Source organism: Schistocerca cancellata, chromosome 3 (assembly GCF_023864275.1).
Source record: "Schistocerca cancellata isolate TAMUIC-IGC-003103 chromosome 3, iqSchCanc2.1, whole genome shotgun sequence".
Classification (NCBI taxonomy): domain Eukaryota; kingdom Metazoa; phylum Arthropoda; class Insecta; order Orthoptera; family Acrididae; genus Schistocerca; species Schistocerca cancellata.
Window position 1 is genome coordinate 394,944,005 of NC_064628.1, and position 22,603 is coordinate 394,966,607.

The window sequence follows — 22,603 nt, forward strand, 5'->3', positions numbered from 1 at the left end:
ACAGCCTCATTTGTCACATCATGTATGTGGAGATTGTTTATATTTACAATAAATTTTTCACTAGTATGAGACCAGTGACAAATTTACTTTACTGGCTGGATGTCTTTTTTAATACTTTTCATTGATTTGCTGATGAAAATCCTTATCTTCATAATATTTAGCCCCATCTACCACATATGGCAGATAAATTACAGCACTTGCATGTAACATAGGATTTGTCTGTTTTGTTCTTGTTAGTTTATTTGTGATTAATTTATTGCTACATATTTTGTATCATTTCTAATTTAGCAGGAGTTGTCTCTCCCTCACTCCATTCCAATTCGACTTGGTTGCCTCTTTATTCCACATCATACAGGACTTGTGGAGAACTGTATTTGGTGTTTAAGAAAGAGAATTGATAATATGCAGCCGAAACTGTGTTCTCCTTGTGCCTGGCAACTGCGTTCATTCATTGGTCTTCTTATAAAACTCTGCACGTCTCATTGCAGACACTCATTTGTTACTGAAACTGACATTAACTTTTCTTCATGAAATTTAAGTTAATTTATAATTGTTGCTGTTGGTATATTAAATAACAGTATAATAGTTCGTTCGTTATTCATCAACAGTGCTTTTGCTAGTAAAACAGTTGGAAAGCTAGAAAGCTCTTTTCAGCTTATGTATTGGCTGCCCCAGGATTTCTTTCTTGACCACAAAGAACACCACAACTTGTGGAAGTGTAATGTAGTTATCATATTAAATTTTGATGAATTTCTTCATTCAGATTCATTATGAGTGGTTACAATAGTTACAGATTTTTCATAGTACACTTCTGTAAACTGACTAGAAGGAGAAGAGGAAGCAGGATGAAACTTCATATTGTGAGAGTACATGATGTTTTCCATAAAGCCGATATATCTTCTCCTGAGACAAGTAGGCCCGCAACTGTTGTAACTGATGGCTACTGGAGTGCATCGACATCACACAGACAGCTAGAGATATGCCATTTGTGGATGAGCATTGTCCTGTTGAAAAATGGCACTGTCACTTGAGAGGTAACGCACAAGGATGCAGAATGTTAGTGATGTACCATTGCGCAATCAGAGTTCCCTCAGACTCTACCAGCCGGGCTTGAAGTCGTACCTCGTGGCTTCCCACGTCAGAACACCAGGTGTAACACTGCTGTGCTTTTTCAAAACACTGGAAGAATGGAAACTTTCCTCAGGTTGCTGCCCTACTGGCTGAAGGCAGTCATCTTGCGTAGTGTAGAACTGCGATTCTTCACCGAACGCAGTGCAACGCGATTCATCAGCTGTCCACATTTCCTGGTCATGGCACACCTCCAAATGCAGATCTTTGTGCTGTGGTGTTAAAGGCAGCCTGCACATGAGGTGGTTATTCCCTGGTCTGACTGCTGTTAGGTTCCAACCAAAGGTGCAGGATAACACAGAACGTTGCAGGGAGCCCATTACTTATTTCCGAATGGCGGGCACAGATGTGAAGGGGTTACAATGTGCTCGGTGCACAATTCGATCTACCCCTGCTCTGGACAGATGTGTTGGACTGGAACCTTGCCAATGAGTGTGGTTGCCCCTGGATTCCCATGCAGCAGTGTGTCAGTTGCATCCAAATGCCCCACAAATCTGGATATTGCACAATTTGATCAGCTGGTCAAATGGAGACCAACATCAAGGCCCCTGTAAAACCTTTGTCAGGTGCTGTTAATGCTGTCTTATAAGACTATGTGTTATCTCAGTGTCCTTCAGTGATCTCAGTATTGACACTGTTCACGCCCCTCACATACCCTACCAGGCATAACAACACTAAACAAAGACAACACTAATGCACTCTGATGGCTGTTCTAACTGTCTTAGAGAACTGCAACTCAAATCACCGACTCTGTGTATGAGTACGAAGTTACACTGACATCAACCATTCCCTTTTTTCCCTGGCAGCATAGGTGTTAAGTTTTGTAGTTTTTAAAGATAGTTGTAGAGTAGGGAAATACTTACGCAACATCCCATTGTTTATCTTACATGTTCATTCATTTTATAATTAATTATCTGTTTACAGTTCTTGCCTCGGAGGTCAGCACAGGTCTCGCAGTGATACCAGTGTAACTATGGAAGACTCGATGACGTCGAGTCACATTGGGTCCCAATCAGGCTCTGAGTCTGGTTTGTTGGGCTCTGTAAGCAGTCTGAATGATGTTGATGTAGTTGAAGCAAATGACTTGGATTACAAGCCAGCACCTGGGAAAGTGGTGAGTAGTGTAAAAGAGAGTTTGGAAGGTTACAACCCATATTTTTGATGGATTCTTTATAGCCACTACAGCAATCCGATGAAAGATTCCAGAACGCAACAGTTTAAGCAGATGAAAACTGTAGTACTTGTTTCTGTTTTCCCATTAGTCTATGTTCTTGGAAATTGCATAACATCTGTATCGTATCACCTGAGTTGCTTGATGCATGACCTACTTTGCACAGTAAGTTTTCCTGCCTTCCTCTATTAAGGTGAGGGGAATAGAATTCTGAGAGTGAAAGAGATCAAAGAAAGAGCGAGAAAAGCAAATATTGGAAAGGTAGAATTAAACCATCATTTAGTTATAATAATTTGATTTAAAACTTGTTTATTTCTGTATAGATGAAAATATTAAGTGTGATTATTATTCCGAGAGTGACACAAGAAGCACTAGTTCATTTCTTTTTTATTATTGTAGTGTAATATATATTTATGTTGAACATATAGCATCATATTCAGAGCAGTGTTCTTAAGGTACACATTATACAAAATCACAGTAACTGAGTAAGCTATACAGTTTCCTTTTGCTTTTCATTTTGAATTGGAAAGATATAATGCCCTACATTTTAAACTTGTTGTGTTTTTTGTTGTTCACAGATTCTTATTGAGAATGGTGTTCACTACTTTGAAGATGGGCACTTCTGGATGGAAGTTCCGGGACTTCCAGAATCGGATGAAGATGAGGACATGGAATATCGAATACCAATTAAGAGAAAGAGTACAAAAGTTACCTTCAGCACTGAGCCTATAAGGGTCAGTAAATGTTGCTCAATAACTTGAATTTTTACATCTCACTTGTGATAAAGTTGTGGATGTTTTACATTGTAGGTTGTATTCTTCATTCACTTTTGTGAATTACATTCTGCTGTGCAATGCCACAATGATAATTGTTGTTGTTGTTGTTGTTGTTTTTTTATACACGTAAGAATTTTCTGCATACGTGTGTCAGCTATGTGAAATTAAAGGGAGGACATGGGCAGTTCAGCTTACTCTCATTCTCCTCTACACGTACCTTCTCTCTTGCTCAATTTTCTGTTTTTAGTCTCATCTCATCTCATCTCATCTCATCTCATTGGGCAAGGTGTAGTAATCTCGACATTAACTGCTCCATTATGTTCTAATCATCTGTACACAATTAGAACATTTCCAATTTTGGTCTCGGGCATACTCACACACGGTACCTATAAAAACAGCCAAAATTATAGCACTCTTAGATTCTCACTCATTTTCTGAGAACAACCGACTGTTCCATTTTTCTGGCTTCATTTGGAAATTTCTAGTTTACATGACCTGAAACAAGATTTTGCATTTATGCTGATTTTATAGTGTTCAATTACTAGTAACAGTATATTAGATGGACTACGATCTTCGTTGTAGCTGTGCTCACTGCAGTGTATTTTACTATATAATCTTTGGAAACAATGGACCCAGGTAAGTTTTTTAGTTATATTACTGACTGTGCAGCTGTGTGCATTTCAGTAGCAGCCACATATTTCAGTTCAGAAGTTCTGTGAAAAATGTTTTTATGTCCCATTACTTTAGAAAGGCATCCCATTGACTTAATGTCATTCAGTTACACATAATATTGTCTATATTCTACCACAGAACAGAAGGGTTCGGGCTTGGTGTTATCAAGATGTCTTGACATTTGAAGGTTTACCAATGGATATGTTTGTTGTTCTAAAAAGTTGCGTATGTATGCACATGCGTCCGCCCCCTCCCTCTCCACCAGTGCCTCCCCCCCCCCCCCCCCCCCCCCACACACACACACACACAACACACACACCTGCTGTATATTCTTGCACCTAAACTGTCTCCTGCGGGTACCTGCAATTTAGTCCAAGGTTTATCTCATGAATGAGACATACATTCACCCTTTTTCTTTCTTTTCTTAATGTTTCACATGTTTTCCAGCACTATCAAGCATATTATACTTACTCCTACACTGCAACCATCCTATTTACGATTGTAGTGTAGGAAACAGAACCGAGCGAGGTGGCGCAGTGGTTAGCACACTGGACTCGCATTCGGGAGGATGACAGTTAAATCCTGCGTCCAGCCATCCTGATTTAGGTTTTCCGTGATTTCCCTAGATAATTTCAAGCAAATGCCGGGATGGTTCCTTTGAAAGGGCACGGCCGATTTCCTTCCCCATCCTTCCATAATCTGAGCTTGTGCTCCGTCTCTAATGACCTAGTTGTCGACGGGACATTAAACACTAATCTCCTCCTCCTCTTAGGAAACAGACTTGCAATTTTTATTCATTAACACAATTTTCTGACACCAGTTCATTGATCCTTGTGCATCAAGATTTGTATTTTTGCACACACTAACTTCACATCTATTAATTTATTTTTCATTTTGTCATTCTAAGGTTTGATCTTCATTGTGTGCATTTTTTACAATATAATTATAAAATTAAGAAATTGACTATCATATTTGTATAAAAAGACTGTCTCAGTTAAGTTATTTTTATTACAAATAGTGCATTTTGTGTCGTTAAGGCTTCCTTAGATTTCTGAAAGGCTATCAAAGCAGTGCCTATCACTGACTGGTGGGGCAGTTAGTCAGAACATTGGTAATAAACCATCTAAAAGAGGAAACATATAACAAAAAGACATTTGAAATAGTCATAGCCGCCAGGTGAACTGCAGCATAGTGCCACTGGCTTTTTATATAAATATGAAAACTGGTTGCTGCATCAATCAGTCTAGCATGGAATAGAATAATAACAGTATTATGAAACGGATAGATTGCTACTCATCATATAGCGGAGATGTTAGTTGCAGATAGGCACAACAGAGAGACCGTCAAATGAATAAACTTTCTTTTGTTTGTGTGTGTGTGTGTGTGTGTGTGTGTGTGTGTGTGTGTGTGTGTGTGACTCAACATCTCAGATATATGGTGAATAGCAATCTATTCTTTTTATAATGTTGACATTTTTCCATTTCTGTTGTTTTATGGAATGAAATAAACTTTATAAGTTGACTGTCTGATGTGAGGGAAAAGTGGACAGATAACTGATTGTCTGCTCAAAGAAGGTAAGGAGGCAGAACAGTAATCACAGGTACATATGTTGAAGTTTTCATCCTGTGTTTGTCAACAATGCTCATGGGAAGCAACTGTATTTGCTCATACTAATGACCCCCAGAAGTAGTAGAGTCCACCTGTGGAGCATTTTTGTGAACTAAATGTGTCACCAAAAATGTATGTATTCTTTTGAAAGAATGTACTAGTCCATAAAACTTGATATTTTTTTTAACAATAAGCTCGTATGTTCGGAAAAGCAAGAATCTGAATTACTTCATCAAAAGATAGAGTGATGCATGCACAAGTCATTCCCTTCATCATATAACATGTGAACATTTGCAGAAACTGTGAAGATAAATTTTTTAACCATATTACACATATTGGAAATGAAGAAATGAAACTGTCTTTTTTTGGAGACTCCATGAACAAAAAAATCTGTTTAATTGCATCTGGGTTAAGATATTGGGCTCATATTTGGGAGTCTTTTGGGCTTGCATCCTGATCTGGTCACCTAGATTTAGGTTCTTCGTAGCCTCCTTGGACACATGAGGTTAATGCTGAGATCGTTCCATTGAAAAAGCCAGTAGCAGTGTCCTTGTTCTGTGAGATAGTTCCTCCTCTCTAACAACCCTGATGTCAATGAGATGTTAAAACTTGAAGGTACCTTTCCTATGGCCAGCCTGTCGGTATTGCAAAATAGGTTGTTTATTGGCGAAGTCAACATCGAGGCAAAATTTAACATGGAAAGTTCTGAACTTCCCTGTACTAGTGTTGGACTCAGCATTGAATGAAAATGTAGTTTGCAATGTGTTCTTAAAAGTGATTAGTGACATACTGATTAAGTTTCTTAAGGAATGGGCATGGCAAGTACTGTATAATCCTAGAAAGAGAAATGCATGTATATTTTCTTATCCAGTACTACACAAAACATCTTCAGAGTGATACTATATGACATCCCTGTTTGAAGTGACAGGTCATGTTTGTATATGTATCAACTTGGGGTAAGGAAAATGTATTGTGAAAAATAGTGATTTTTTTTTTTCTTATATTCTTACTCAGTCCAGGCTGAATGGATGAAAAGTGTCAGCATCCACAGTTTTCAAAATGGAGTAAGTTATTAAAAACACACCAGTCACTTCATAATTTTCATACATTTTGGTCATTCCGTAATGGTTTTCAAGACAGTTCAGCTCATCTTCAAACAGTTTGGCCTATCCTGTTATTGCACTTCATTTTACACCTATCACTTGTCACTTAGAATATGCTTTTCCTGTTTTAGAAACAAGAACTAAGAGTGTAATTCAACTCTTCACCAGTTTTATGGAAATCTGAATTAGTACAAAGGAACGCATAAATGGCTGAATGTTTCAGTGGACATAAATGACACTGTCATTATTATTTCAATTTTTTACATTGGATAGTCAAATTTATGGGCTATGCGTGTAAATCACTAATGTAGTAGGAAGATGTGTAGACAGTTAGTGTGTGCAAGTGAAACGGCCAACCATCTAGTGTGGTGCTGTAATTGTGTTGTTGATCTTTATGCAAGCATTTAAAGATATTAACTAAAGAAATATTACTTTCAGTGCGATTCCATATTTCATAAACATCTAGTGTGAAATATTTTGCTTATATCCTAAATGTGACTGCTTATATACTAAATGTGACTGTAAACGCTGTCTGACTTTTTTATTGAGCACATAATCAAAGAGAAACCTTTTTTATAGCAGTAACAGCCGTTTTGCTTTCATAGTACCTCTGCTATTCCTACACTAGGCTAATGTCATAAAGAGAAAAAATACCAGGAATATGTGTAGCATTCCTGTTTGATATTTCTACATGTAACTTCCATGTTATTTTGGTGTGTTTTTTTTTCTTTTATTTTTTCTTTCTATTTTTTTCACATAAATAATTGAATCTGCTTTTGCTTTTGCGAAGATGTAAAGCTGGAAAGAGAATAGTAGTGGGTCCCCCCTGTTTTCGAAAATTGAAGATGTCTTTGACACGTGATAATTGTGGTTTCATTTAATACAAACACTCTTTGTACTGTAAGAACTAAGGAAACCGGATTCTCAGGAGATGAGTACTAACATAGTTTCGTATTTATGTTCTGATTATTGTGCTCCCTAACATCATAGTATCACCTTGTGAACTGTTTTGTGCTCCAAAACTGCATTGGAGTGCAGAGATCCTTGCCCTGTGTCAACTTCCAGTTATTTGATTCACAGGTGTACAGCACATTTTCAGTGACAGATTATGATCGCCGTAATGAGGATGTTGATCCAGTGGCAGCATCTGCAGAGTACGAGTTAGAGAAGAGAGTGGAAAAAATGGATGTATTTCCTGTGGAATTGACCAAAGGGCCTGAAGGGCTCGGTCTCAGCATCATAGGCATGGGCGTGGGAGCAGACGCTGGTCTGGAGAAACTTGGCATATTTGTCAAGACAATTACAGAGAATGGTGCTGCAGCTAGAGATGGCCGCATACAGGTATACTTGGACAAAATGTTTACATTTTAAAACATATGTGCAATGAAATTGTCAAAGTGAGATGTGGCTGTACTCATTGGAATTGGGCAAAAATAACTGGATTAAGATGATAAAGGTGGTAATTAAAAAAGGAAAAAAACATTAAGTTTTTTGCAGATTTTTAAGATCTACAGCCCACAATATTAGTGTGTGTATATCTATTTAATATCTTCTAGGGAAGTTATGCTTGTATGTGTAGTTGGCCCTGTGTACGTGATGTGTGGAGTGGAGTTGCGGATAATCTGCACACGAATAATTGGGGCTAGACTGTATATTCAATTTTTGTTGCTAGATTCCTAATTCAGAACATTTTATATTTTGGACACATTTACTTGGTTGAAAAATAGTAACCATACCGTGTTTCTCTTGGATAATTTTTCTGTCAGTTTGAAGTTCTTTACACTCGGTGGCACTTTTTAGTGTAGATTACTGAAAGAAATTATCTATCTTTTGTGCCAAACACATGACTGTTCATTAATTTTTTTTAGGTGAATGATCAGATAATTGAAGTGGATGGAAAGTCTCTGGTTGGCGTTACACAAGCTTACGCTGCTTCTGTGTTGAGGAACACTAGTGGCCTCGTCAAATTCCAGATTGGCAGAGAGAAAGACCCGCAGAACAGTGAGGTGGCCCAGCTCATAAAACAGTCATTACAGGTTACGTATTGTTTTGTTATATAATTTATAGTAGCAGTAAAAACAATGTTCCATAATTTTGATTCCTATTTGATTTCATTCCATTGTGGCAGAGCTAATAGAGAATCATCCTATGTAATCTCAAACAGTTTTATGATTTCATGTTTTGAGAGCAATAAATCTTCAGTATCAGTTAAGCACCACTCTTTTAATACTAACATTTCTCAAATGGCTGTGTACAGGTTTTCGGTATTTTATATTAGTCAGAACAAGGCATCTATTACTTTGTCTGTAATATCCTGTGTGCACAACTCTGGCAACAGGCAACAACAAATGGAGAAACCATCACCCAAACCATTAGCAGGGCATCCCAGTATGAGAGATAAATTCCAGATCTGCTGTGAGATTGATGATGCTGCACACTACTGTACCAGAACTGCAAGCGTAATGCTACAATCTTCCTAGATTCCAGAGAGTGGGTGCTAGGTTAAAAATTTAGACAGACATTACACAGACATGTAAACGTAAATGCTTGGAATATCCACCATACAATCTCAGCTTTCCCCCCAGTGATTTTATATGTTTGGGCTCTTTTAAACAAGATAGGTGGGGCAGTAGCTTGAAGAAATGAGGCTGTAGCTCAAGAGGTCAGTCATTTGATGGAACGAGTACCACAAGAATTCTGCAGGCTTCCAAAGGCATGTCATAAAATTGGATAATTGTTCAAATTGACAAGGGGTAGAGGAGGTTGAAAAGTGAAATAGACAGCAAGCTGATACTTGGGAGTGATGATAATGCCATTACCTCATTTTGTGATTTATTGACTCACCCTTGTAAATGAATCATTGAAAAAAAAAATCTCTCTTCTTTCCTGCTGTGAACTAACTGTAGAGGAACTGTCATTGAGACATGACATGAGACATGAAATTTTTAACAACCAGTTCTTAACCAGAATTTAGATTTATAGATGGTGACAGTTTATCCTCTTGCATTGTACAGTCACAGAGAAGTACTTTGGAGTCTACAGAAGCATCTTGCAGTGAAGAATGTTAATGCAAGCAGAGGACAGATGTAGCTAGGATTTGGAACTAAGAGTATAGTCATCTGTAAAAACAGAAGACTTGATAAAAAATCAATCCTCAACATTTGCTTTGGATGGGTGCTAATCTTGGGTGAGAGATATACTTCTAGTGGCAAATGGAATGAGAAGTTCACAGCAATATGACAATGAATGAATGAATGAATGAATGAATGAATTCAAGAGAGAGAAAAAAATCTGCAGGTGTTTTATGAGGGTGATTCAGAAAGTAACGACTTATTTCATGTTGCCATTGCACATATGACCGATATCGGGCTTCTTGCCAACATAAGATGGTTTACTTGACTTTTGTCTCAGTGTTGTTTGTCACTTAAAACTAGTTGTTGTGCATTTTGTGATGGATGAAATTAACTGTGTGACACAGAGTCGTACTGACTTTGAGCTGAGAAGTGTAACTTGATTTTTGAACGCTTTGAAGCCGAAATTTGCAGATATTTGCTGTCACATAAAGAAAGTGTGTGTAGATACAGTAATGAACAAAATAAATGTGAGAAAGTGGTGTGGAGTGTTCAACAATGGATGAACAAATGTGTATGACGAAACTTGATCCTTACATCATTCGTTACAAATGAATTGAGGAATCGTCTGAATAACAAAACTGTTCAAGACACCTTTACAAGACACTCAAAGCGTTCCTGGGCAGGAAGCATTTTGGAAATTATGCCAAAGTGAAGAATGCAGTGAACTGCTGGCTGCTGAAAGTGGCAGTAGCTGACTGAGACAGGGATTCTAAAGCTTCTGGATAAATATCACAAACACTAAAATAAAAGAACTGTCAAGTCGAGAAATAAAGCAAGCTTCAGTTTAAGTGACTTGTTTTATGTTAATAAGGTATTTTTTTCTTGAATGTATTAAATTCACTCACTCATTATTTCACGGATTACCCTTGTGCAGAAGTGGTGTAAATAATACAGAAGAATGCTTGTAACAATTTTCATGATGATAGCCTTTGGTGGTATTGGATAAAATAGTGCAATAAACTGAAGGGTCTTTCTGAGAAGCTTCCAACAAAATTGCTGTGTTACAAAGTTTAATATATTGTTTGAAATAAGGCAGCTTTCGTTTTTATAAGAAAATTGTCTTGGAAGTTTCTATTGCTTTGTGATTATTTTTGTTGTGGGACAGTGACGTAGCAAGAACGTTATGGAATGAGGGACTTCCTTTTTATATATACAGGTTGGTCCATTGATAGTGACTGGGTCAAATATCTCATGAAATAAGCATCAAACGAAAAAACTACAAACAACAATACTTCTAGTTTGAAGGGGAAAACCAGATGGCGCTATGGTTGGCCCGCTAGATGGCACTGCCATGGCTCAAACGGATATCAGCTGCATTTTTTTAAATAGGAACCCCCCACTTTTTATTACATATTCATGTAGTACGTAAAGAAATGTGAAAGTTTTAGTTGGACCACTTTTTTCGGTTTGTGGTAGATGGTGCTGTAATAGTCACAAACGTATAAGCATGTGAAGCATGTGGTATCATGTAACATTCTGCCAGTGCGGATGGTATTAGCTTCATGATACAGTACCCGTGTTAAAATGGACCATTTACCAATTGCAGGAAAGGTCGATATCGTGTTGATGTATGGCTATTGTGATCAAAATGCCCAACGGGTGTGTGCTATGTATGCTGTTTGGTATCCTGGATGACATCATCCAAGTGTCCGGACCATTCGCCGGATAGTTACATTATTTAAGGAAACAGGAAGTGTTCAGCCACATGTGAAACGTTAACTATGACCTGCAACAAATGATGATGCCCAAGTAGGTGTTTCAGCTGCTGTTGCAGCTAATCCGCACATCAGTAGCAGACAAACTGCGCGAGAATTGGGAATCTCAAAAACGTCGGTGTTGAGAATGCTACATCAACATCGATTGCACCCGTACCATATTTGTATGCACGAGGAATTGCATGGTGACGACTTTGAACGCCGTGTACAGTTCTGCCACTGGGCACAAGAGAAATTGCGAGACAATGACATATTTTTTGCATGCGTGCTATTTAGTGACGAAACGTCATTCACCGACAATGGTAACGGAAACCGGCATAATATGCACTATTGGGCAACAGAAAATCCACAATGGCTGTGACAAGTAGAACATCGGCGACCTTGGCGGGTTAATGTATGGTGCGGCATTATGGGAGGAAGGAAACTGGCCTGCATTTTATTGATGGCAATCTAAATGGTGCAACGTATGCTGATTTCCTACGTAATGTTCTACCGATGTTACTACAAGATGTTTCACTGCATGACAGAATGGTGATGTACTTCCAACATGATGGATGTCCGGCACATAGCTCGCATGCGTTTGAAGCGGTATTGAATAGCATATTTCATGACAGGTGGATTGGTCGTCAAAGCACCATACCGTGGCCAGCATGTTCACCGGATGTGACGTCGCCGGACATTTCTTTCTGTGGGGAAAGTTGAAGGATATTTGCTATCGTGATCCACCGACAACACCTGACAACATGCGTCAGCGCATTGTCAGTGCAAGTGCGAACTTTACAGAAGGCGAACTACTCGCTGTTGAGAGGAATGTCGTTACACACTGGACTCGCATTCGGGAGGACGACGGTTCAATCCCGCGTCCGACCATCCTGATTCAGGTTTTCCGTGATTTCCCTAAATCGCTCCAGGCAAATGCCGGGATGGTTCCTTTCAAAAGGGCACGGCCGACTTCCTTCCCCATCCTTCCCTCATCCGATGAGACCGATGACCTTGCTGTCTTGTCTCCTTCCCCAAACCAACCAACCAATGTCGTTACACGTATTGCCAAATGCATTGAGGTTGACGGACATCATTTTGAGCATTTATTGCATTGATGTGGTATTTACAGGTAACCACGCTGTAACAGCATGCATTCTCAGAAATGATGAGTTCACAAAGGTATATGTATCACATTGGAACAATCGAAATAAAATGTTCATACGTACCTATGTTCTGTACTTTAATTTAAAAAACCTACCTGTAACCAACTGTTCATCTAAAATTGAACCATATGTTTGTGACTATTACAGCGCCATCATCACAAAGCGCAAAATGTGGTCCAACTAAAACATTCATATTTATTGACGTGCTACACGAATATGTAATAAAAAATGGGGGTTCCTATTTTTAAAAATCCAGTTGATATCCGTTTGACCTATGGCAGCGCTATCTAGCGGGGCAACTGTAGCGCCAATCTGGTTTCCCCCTTCAAGCTAGACAAGTTTCGTTCTTCGTAGTTTTTTTGTTTGACACTTATTTTGTGAGATATGTGGTCTGGTCACGATCACCCAGCTGAAGAAATTAGGTAAGGAAATGAGATGGTCAAATTAGTAGACTAGTTTTCCTGTGCATGAAGGAAGGATGAAAGTTGTAGAAGAGTTTCATATTTGCTAAGGCAAAATTACTGTTGATGGCAGAAGTAAGAAGTATATGGAATGGAGATTGGTAATAGCAAGGAAAGCTTAGATTTAGAAGACAAATGCATTAACAATTAATAAAAATTTAAATGTTAGGAAGTATCTTCTTAAAATTTTTGTTGGGGTTGTAGCCTTATATGAAAACAAAATGTTGACAACAAGAGAGTAGAAACATTTTGAAATGCGGTGATACAGAATGATGCCAATGATAAAATAGTATATTGGATAACTAACAAATACGTACTCAATTGAATTGGGGGGGGAAATACAAGCTTTATTGCACAAGTTGAAAAATAAAGTGATTGGCTATTAGGCTGTCTTCTGAGGCTTGAAGGAACAGTTAATTTGTTTATGGAGGGGCATGTGGGCAGATAAAAGTTGTAGAGAGAGATAATGACTTGAACACATTAGTAATCCAGAGATCAAGAGACTCACATAAGATAAACTAGGGCAGAGTGCTACACAAAACCACTAATCAGACAGTAAGAAGTAACAAAAACAACAGCAGATACACTGGAAGTATACTTAAAATAAGAAGTTCCAAAGACTGGCCATAATATTATCATTGTTCACTATAATTACCTGCCTTCATACACTATTTTATTCCTCTTTGTGAGGAGGGAGATAAAAAGTTTTGACAGCTCTGAGATGACGCACACAGTACTCCTCGACACTCCTCTGACCTTGGGTTGCTGTTTCTGCTGCAGGCTGACCGTGAGAGGGAGGAGGCACGCCGTCAGATGGAGCTGCAGCACCAGCAACAGCAACGGGCGACATTAGGGGGTGGTGCCACTTCTCCAGAGGACAGCAGCAGTGTCACGCTGCCACTTGTCGGCAGCACTGCGGTTTCCCCCACCCCATCCTCATCTCCGGAAGGTCCCGCCTCGCCGCCAACTACTGCGTCGGACACTACTCTGGAAACAGAAACTCCAAAGTCACCGGGTGTTACAACTGCTACCGATTTGGAAACACTCCGCTCTCTTCTTCACGAGGTATTCTTCATCTGCTCTGTTATGTGCCACTGTTAATCAGACTGTTAGTGTGGAAGTGCTGTCTGGTCTTTTTGTATTCTGGAACTGTGAATTTCAATGACAGTATTAAGATTACAAAAATTAGAATGCACTCTTTCGACAGGGAATGAGATCTAGGTCACCAGATATGCAACAGGGTAATAAAATTTTTCTTCTTTTTGTTTAGAACGCAGAAATCTATCTTTGGGAGACAGTTGGACAGCTGTCTTCACCCTCTAATCAAATTCCACTTCCTGCATGCTTTTCGGCATAATAATTGTGATTTTGTTGTAGAATGAGAAAATATCCATTAATTACTGCGAGGCAGTACCCATAGCTTCGCATTCTTTACTTACAGTGGTGTGTCAAAGCATGTAATATTGTGGCATGAAAAATATGTTGCTCTCTTTTTGGAGGGAGGGAGAGGGTTCATTATGAACAGTATTTTATTTAGAAACTTGTCTTAATGTTCCTTAGAGAAGATTACACATTTCCTTATTAGCGTTGCTTGACAGATTAGTATGTTGCACATGGAACTTTTCCATCCAGTTATTGCATATTTACTGGCAAAGAAGATGGCTCTGACTGATGTCATCTGCTGTGTTGTTAATTACAGTTCTATAAAGTTAAGTGCTGCCCCAACCAAATTGCAGTGACTGGTAGAGTGTTGAAATTCAGATGTTGTGAGAAGATTTTGTAAAATTACGTATGTAGCTTAAGCATTAAAATTACCAATCTCAGAGATCCCAATCTGAATTTGATCTTATTATAACTGAGTCGACACAGTAAAAACAGTAAAAATAATGGAAGTTCAAGTAAGTGAAGATACAGGTTTGTCTTTAATAGGAAGATATTGAAGTATACCAAAATGACTAAGGGGTTACATTTTCTTGCACTTCCTGTTAGAGAGAGATGAGGAAAGAATAATAATAGTATGAAAGATAAACTTAGGAAAGGGAACAAAAAGGATAAAATTACCTCAAAACTTGGGTAATGAGACAGACATTAGAGTTACATGGGACTGGGGAAGGCAGCAGATGTGCTTTGCAGTTCAGATAACTTACCAAAACAGTGCTGCGGCAAATTTAGCTGACATATTTTTTCCTCTTGTCTTATTACAATTAATGTTGACTAATATATTAACTTACTCTCTGACCAACTAGGCTAGGATCATTGAATCTGTGCAGTTCAAAAGAAATATGTAGGTAGCAAATAGTTTAATACAACCCCAATTTTCTTGCTCAAATCTCCCATTGTGACAAGCTGTTACAGTGGTTTGCTTTTTGGAACAGCACAGGGGCTGAAAAGATCAAACTGGTCCCTGACATTATTAATATATTTTTTTATTGTTAGGGGACAGGACATTCATCATTTTGTGACACATATGCAAATCACAGCCACCAATTAACATAAAAAATTAAAATTAAGTAACTGTTGTTCTGAAATCAGTTTGAAGAGTTGTTTGATACTTCTCTCCATGTTAGTTTACTGTGTAAAAGCCTCTTCATCTCTGCACAACTACTGCAGCCTACTTTCATTTGAATTTGTGTATGGAGTTCAAACATTTGTCTCCCTATACAATCCCCACCCACCCCACCCAAGCCCCCTCCAACAACCCTCTCCCTTATAATGATGTCTTGATGCCTCAGGACATGCCTTATCAACTGATCACTTTTTAGAAAATCAGATTGTGCCATAACTTGTTTTTCCACCAATTCAGTTCAGTACCATTTCTTTAATTATTTGATCTATTCATATCTTCAGCATTGTTCTGTAGCACCACATTTCAAAAGCCTCTATTCTCTTCAGGTCATAAATGTTTCATTCCCTGTGTTTAACTTCCACACCAGGCTACACAATGCCAGAAGCATATGTTTGTCCACATTTATCCTATTTTCTAAGGTAAATCTTAAGCCATCCTCACATGGGATAAGCAAGCTAACATAAGCTTGGAGCTGTACTAGTCTTCTGGCATCACTTTTTGGTATTTCATGTTGGGGAGACATTTCATCAGATGAAATATGCAGTTAAGTTCTGTGATATTTCAGCACCTTGCCACATAAAGCAGAACAAGTGGGAAGCAAGAATGTTCTACATCACAAGCAGAACCTGCAGGATTCTGTATTGTATTTGTAATTTTCAGTTGAAGCCCATATTTGGTAGGAATATATAAGGGGCAGTCAGATGAAAACTGAACACCTGCCACAGTGGGTCCCTGAAATGGTTTCATTCAGAAGTGCTCACCACCCATGTTAACATGTTTATCCCCCTGAGAAAAGAGACAATCAATTCCTGTTTTGTAGAAAACAGCCAGCCACTGATGGATCAAAAGCCACACCCATTCTTACAGCTCCTTGTCCTTCTGAAACCAATGTCTGCACATGTCCGTCTTCAGGTTACCATGTAAAAATCACACGGTGAGGGATCTGGGCTGTACCGAGGATGTTGCAGTGTTTCCCAACCAAACCACTGATATGTAGCCTTCCTCTGATTTACAGTGTGGGAGTGGGCATTATCATGCAACAAGAGATTCCGCCTGACAGCATTGCAGACCGTTTGGACTTATGATGCATCATAGTTTATGCAAAGGTTTTTTGTAGTGCTGAGGGCTGATTGTGGTTCCACACTTGAGGAAATTGGTGAGCAGAGTGCCCCTGCAGTTGGAGGAGGAGGTCATTGTGACTTTATGTGATGTCACCTCTTTGAGCCCAAACAATAACAGCAAAGCCAATAGCGGAAGCTGTTCACACAGGTTCTGGTAACGTCATAATGATCCTATTCTTTGACTGCAGGCCCCCTCTGCTGCTGACTTTTTGGTAGGATTTGCTACACTTAAATATCATTTAATGACACATCAATAATTAAAGGCTTAAGAAGATCTTGACATAAAATACAAGCTCGTTCAGTGTAGCATATTTGGGAGAGGTTCCATGTTTTGAAACAATGTGTAAAGAGTCCGTAGTTTGCTATATCCAGATTATTATTATTTATTTTTGTCATTATTTTCCCCCACATCCACATTTTCTGAAAGGTTCTGAGACTTTCTTATTAAATTAATGGAAATAATTTCTATAATATTCGATGTTATGTAAATATAAGTGCACTATCACACACAAGTGAGATTGTCCAATTTTGTAAAGCCTTCTGTGCTGATGTCCCTGCTGACTCAACATAAAACTTTCCGTTTTGTCTTACAACATGTTCATAGATATCAAAGTTTTTATTTTTGCTTACCACAGACAGAACAATGTGACTGGCTTATAGACAAAAGGAGGAAATATGCATTTTGATAGAGGTCATGTAGGTATTTTACTAGCGTTCATTTTCGTAAACAAACTGTGTGGTTTGCAAGCCATCTGCCACTGGAGAGTGCTAGTTTGCAAAGCACATTAACCAGCATGCCCTTGTGATGCGAGCACTGTGTCTCGTGAGGTCAGATTTCCTGTCCTCATCCAGGTCAGTGTTAGCTGCCTGATGCTGTGAGAGGATGGCCTTAGAGTCAGTATTGTGGTGCATGTTCCTACATTTTTCCAGAACTGAAATTGATCTTCTCAAAGTTTGGCTTCTACCAGCTTTGCCATTCTTTTATAAATTATTTGCGTCCATAATTTTCAATCATGAGTTACTAATGTGATGGTTTGGTAATATTCACCATCTGATGTATCTTGCGTACCAGGTGGAAGTGTGTTGTCGTGTAGTGCTCTCCAAATGATCTTGGTAATTCTGAGGAAACGTTGTGTACTCCAGACACATTGTGTACTCCAGACACATTGTTTACATGTAGGTCTTCCAGGGTTCTGTTAAATTGTTTCCATAATGTTGTACCCTCATCTCGTCTTCGTCTACTTCCTCCTCCTCTTGTCTACTTCCTCCTCCTCTTGTCTACTTCCTCCTCCTCTTGTCTACTTCCTCCTCCTCCTCTTCTACAGTATTATCTTACATTTAATTTCACTTAGGTAGTATAGACCCTCTATGTATTCCCTACATCTCCCATCCTTCCCTTCTTTGCTTATTATGGGTTGGGCATGTCAGCTCTTAATATTCATGCAAGTGTTTATATTTTCTCCAAAGGTCTTTTTTTCCTGTAGGAGGTGTCTGTCTCTGTCTCTCTCCCTCCTCTAGCTACACCTGCGTATCTGTTTTCCACTTTGTGTCAGTCTCATTATTTAGATGTCTGCATTCCCACTTGCTTGCTTCATTTGCTGCATATTTCAGTGAAGTCAAGTCTCTTGTGCATTACCCAAAGATTTCTACAGTGCTTTATCTTTCTCCTTATTTCATCTATGCTGCCTTCACTATTTAAGCTACCGATTCATATTCCCCCCCCCCCCCCTCCCCCCCCACTGATTCCATCAATCATTGCCTAATGCTCTCTGTCACTCTCAACAACATGCGGTTCTTTTGCAGTTTCTTTAGCTTTAACCTCATTTTATAATCAATAAATTATGGACAGTCTGCAACTGCCCCGAGAAATGTTCAGTTGAAACTCTGGTTTTGAAATCTTTCTTGGCATTAAGTAATCGAAACCTTCTGGTGTCTGCAGGTCTCTTCCATTTTTACAGCCTTCTTCAGGATTTGTAAACTAAGTACTAGCAATGATTAAATTGTGATCTGTGCAAAATTCTGGTATACTACTTTCCCTTTCATTCCTTTCTCTCAGTCTATGTTTCCACATTATTTTTACGTGTCTTCCTTTTCCTAATACCAAATTCAATTCTCCCATCATAATAAAATTTTTGTCTCCCTTAATTATCTGAATAAGGTTGTGAGAAGGCGCTGACTTCCTACAATCATGCCTTGAAATGAGGGTCATTCTGTCAGACATTTTGCCCAGAACATCTAGAATAGATTTTTGTTGTCTCTGTCCCCCCTCTCCCTCCCCCCAAAATCTCCACATCATTCTGATCAGAGCCTGTACTCCTTCTGCAGCCATTTCTCTACCATATGGCTCATACCCCTGTGACTGTACCGAGCGAGGTGCCACAGTGGCTAGCACACTGGACTCTCATTTGAGAGGATGACGGTTCAATCCCGCATCAGGCCATCCTGATTTAGGTTTTCCTTGATTTCCCTAATTTGATTCAGGCAAATGCCGGGATGGTCCCTTTGAAAAGGCACGGCCGACTTCCTTCCCTGTCCTTCCCTAATCCGATGAGACCGATGACCTCACTGTCTGGTCTCCTCCCCCAAACAACCCAACCCAACCCTGTGACTGTGCGCCCTGTAAGACTTGGTCCTATGCACGCTCCCAGCAGCACCTATACCAGTCCTGTAACTGGCAAAACATATGCTATCAAAGGAAGAGCCACTTGTGAAAAGACACATTTCGTGTACCAGCTGTTATGTAAGCACCGTTAAACTTTTTACATTAGTAGGACTACCACCAAGTTATCAGTCAGGACGAGCGTACTTGGACAGAGGTTGTACCCTGGCAACACACAATATGCTGTTGCAGAGCATGCCGTACAGCTCGAGTCATGACCTTCGTACCTGTTTCACCACATGTACAATCTGGATTCTTCCCCTCGACGATGGCTTCTCAGAACTCTGCAGAAGGGAATTGGCATTACTAAATGTCCTTGGTTCTCACCATCCACCTGGTCTTAATGTACCTTAATTTCTTTGGTCTTGACATTTCTTTTCAGTTACTGTTCCTCCCCTTGCCTTGTTTTACTTTTCTACATCTTTCATTTTCTGACCTGTCTGTTTGTGTTCTTCCTGCCACTGTCCTTCACTAATTCCATCTATATCTTAATTTAAATCCATTCAGTTCCCTTTTAAAATTCTGTAGTCCACTATCTGATTAATGGACCTAACACTCTGTGCTCCGAAGAACACCAGTTTTTCCTGACGACATTGTTTTCCTCAATAGCCCTAGCCTGGAAACCTGAATGTGATACTATTTACTTCTGAAATACTTTATCCAAAAGGAATGGTGTCATCATCAAACCATACAATATAACTGGATGCCCTTGGGGAGAATTACGGCTGTCATTTGCCTTTGCTCTCACCTGTTTGTAGTACCAGCATAACAGCCACATTGACTAAATGTTAAAAGGCCAGTAGTGCTGACTGTTGCCTCGTGTAACTGTTGAAAAGGGCGCTGCCCATCTTCAGGAACGATGTTTGCAAGATCATTGGGAGGATTAAATCATTAATGAGTGCATCTCCAGATCTATTTCTAATATTTTAGTTAATAAGTTTTCCCTGATTCATGTCATTGCATTGCCTAAACTCTTGTTTTAAATATACCAAGGCCTGCCAGTGGAGCGGAATGATTTACAGAAAGAAGTGATTTTTTTTTGAAAAGCATTCTGCCTGGAATTGCAACCTCACAGAAGCCATTAGCAGGAACTTCATTTTCTTATCTATGGGGCATGGTAGTGTTGGGGTGTATAGAGCTAGAAAGATTTCTCAGATGACCATTAACTACCACAGAACAGTAGTGTGTCTTCTTCTATAACCTGGAGTACATCACCAGAGTGCCCTATCTCATTGTGCCTATTATTTTGTAAAGTGTTTGTGGTGGCCTAGTGTCATTGCCTCCCATACTGATCAGGGTTTACGTGGTGATTTGTCCTCTAGCTGTTTTAAAGAAGTGGGATTGAAGTCCCTGCCCATTCTGATTTTTTAAAATGTGCTTTCATTAACTTACTTCAGACAAATGCCATGTTGACTTGTTGAAGAAACTGAGCAATGGAGTGTAGTGGTCAGCTTAGTGACTGACATTTATAAGGGCAACGGTTCAAGCCCCTGTCTGACTATCCTGATTTAGGTTTTCTCTGGTTTCCCTAGACTGCTTAAGGCAAATGCTGGAATGGTTCCTTTAAAAAGGGTTGCGGGTGCTGGACCCAATCCTCCACAGCGGGATACGCCTTGCCACTGGTGATTTCCGGACCAACTCTGTGGACAGCATACTTGTGGAGGCAGGTGTCCCTTCACTGCGGTTACGCCGCCAATTACTGGTTGCTTATGCTGCCCATGTTTTTAGCTTGCCCGGGCATCCAAATTATCGTCTTTCGTTCCCGCAGTCAGTCGTCCATTTCCCAGAACGTCGGCCACGGTCGTGTTGTCCGATCGTCATCCGCGTCAAAGAGCTTCTCTCCGGGCTTGGGATTTTCCCTGTTCCACCTCCTTTCCAGGCCCCTCTGCATACACCCCCGTGGTGTGTGCCTCGCCTTCGGCTCGAATTGGCACAGGGCCCGAAGGACTCAGTCCCTCCGGAGGCCTTCCGCCACCGCTTTCTTTCCATCCTCACAACGTATCAGGGCTCCGGCATTGTTTACACTGACGGCTCGATGGTTTGCTGGTCATGTCGGTTATGCACTAACTCTAGGGGACCATTCCGAACAACGTTCATTGCCGGCTGGCTGCAGTGTTTACACTGCTGAGCTGGTCACCATCTTTCGTACCCTAGAGTATATCCGCTCCTGCTCAGGTGAGTCCTTCGTGATCTGTAGCGATTCCCTGAGCAGTTTACGAGCTCTCGACCAGTGTTTCCCTCGTTCTTGTCTGGTGATGGCTATCCAGGAGTCCCTGCATACTCTTGCACGTTGCGGCCGCTCTGTGGTCTTTGTGTGGACCCCAGGCCATGTTGGGATATCCGGCAATGAAAATGTTGACCGCCTGGCGAAAGAGGCCACCAGTATACCATCTCTGTATATTCGCCTCCCGGAGACTGATTTGAGGGCAGTCTTACGCCGCAAAATTATCTCGCTTTGGGATGCTGAATGGTGCGGTATGACCACCCCTAACAAACTCCGTACCGTCAAGGAGACGACAACTGTGTGGCACTCCTCCTTGCGAGTCTCTCGCAAGGAGTCTGTTGTCCTCTGCCGACTGTGCATTGGGCACACACGGATGACCCACGGCCACTTATTGCGCTGTGAGGACCCACCTCTATGTCGCTGTGGCTCGGCATTGACAGTGGTCCACATTTTGTTGGACTGTCCACTTTTAAGTGTGCTCAGGCAGACATTTGCACTGCCTGACACGCTCCCTGCCCTTTTAACAGATGACTCTGCCAGGGCCTGCAAACAAGCTATCTGTCTGCTAGACATACTGCACCAACTCCTCGAGCTATGGTCTGGGGTTGTGATTTCATGTGCCAACGGAGAAGTCTCGTGGCTATTCCACGCGCCCTGAATGCAAATTTATAGGTCAGTCTGGTGATTCGAACTGTTGGGCTGCCATTCACGAACAGCATTCCAGGAAGTGTTTCCAAAGGGATAACGCTCATCCACATACCACTGTTGTAACACAGCATGTGCTACAGCGTGTTGACATGTTTCCTTGGCCTGCACGATCACCAGATGTGTCTCCAACACGTATGAGACACTATCACTCTCTCTCTCTCTCTTTCTCTCTCTGTGTGTGTGTGTGTGTGTGTGTGTGTGTGTGTGTGTGTGTGTGTGTGTGTGTGTGTGTGAGGGTTTTTTTTTTTTGTTTTGTGGAAAGGGACCGATGACCATAGCAGTCTGGTCCCTTTAATCCCACAAACCAACCAACCAACTTAAAAAGGCATGGCTGATTTCCTTGACTGACCTTCTTTAATCAGAGTTTGTGCTCCGTCTCTAATGACCTCAAAGGCAACAAGATGTTGCACTA

General features: G+C 40.3%; 1 protein-coding gene across 1 annotated transcript in view; it reads left to right on the plus strand.

Moving 5' to 3' along the window:
• Positions 1–22,603, plus strand: part of LOC126176331 (uncharacterized) — a 202,661-nt gene that overhangs the window by 85,272 nt on the left and 94,786 nt on the right. The window contains exons 11-15 of the mRNA XM_049923482.1: positions 2,053–2,242; positions 2,878–3,033; positions 7,539–7,799; positions 8,327–8,494; positions 13,694–13,978. Coding sequence (XP_049779439.1) covers positions 2,053–2,242; positions 2,878–3,033; positions 7,539–7,799; positions 8,327–8,494; positions 13,694–13,978 — 1,060 coding nt within the window. The remainder of the gene's footprint in view (positions 1–2,052; positions 2,243–2,877; positions 3,034–7,538; positions 7,800–8,326; positions 8,495–13,693; positions 13,979–22,603) is intronic.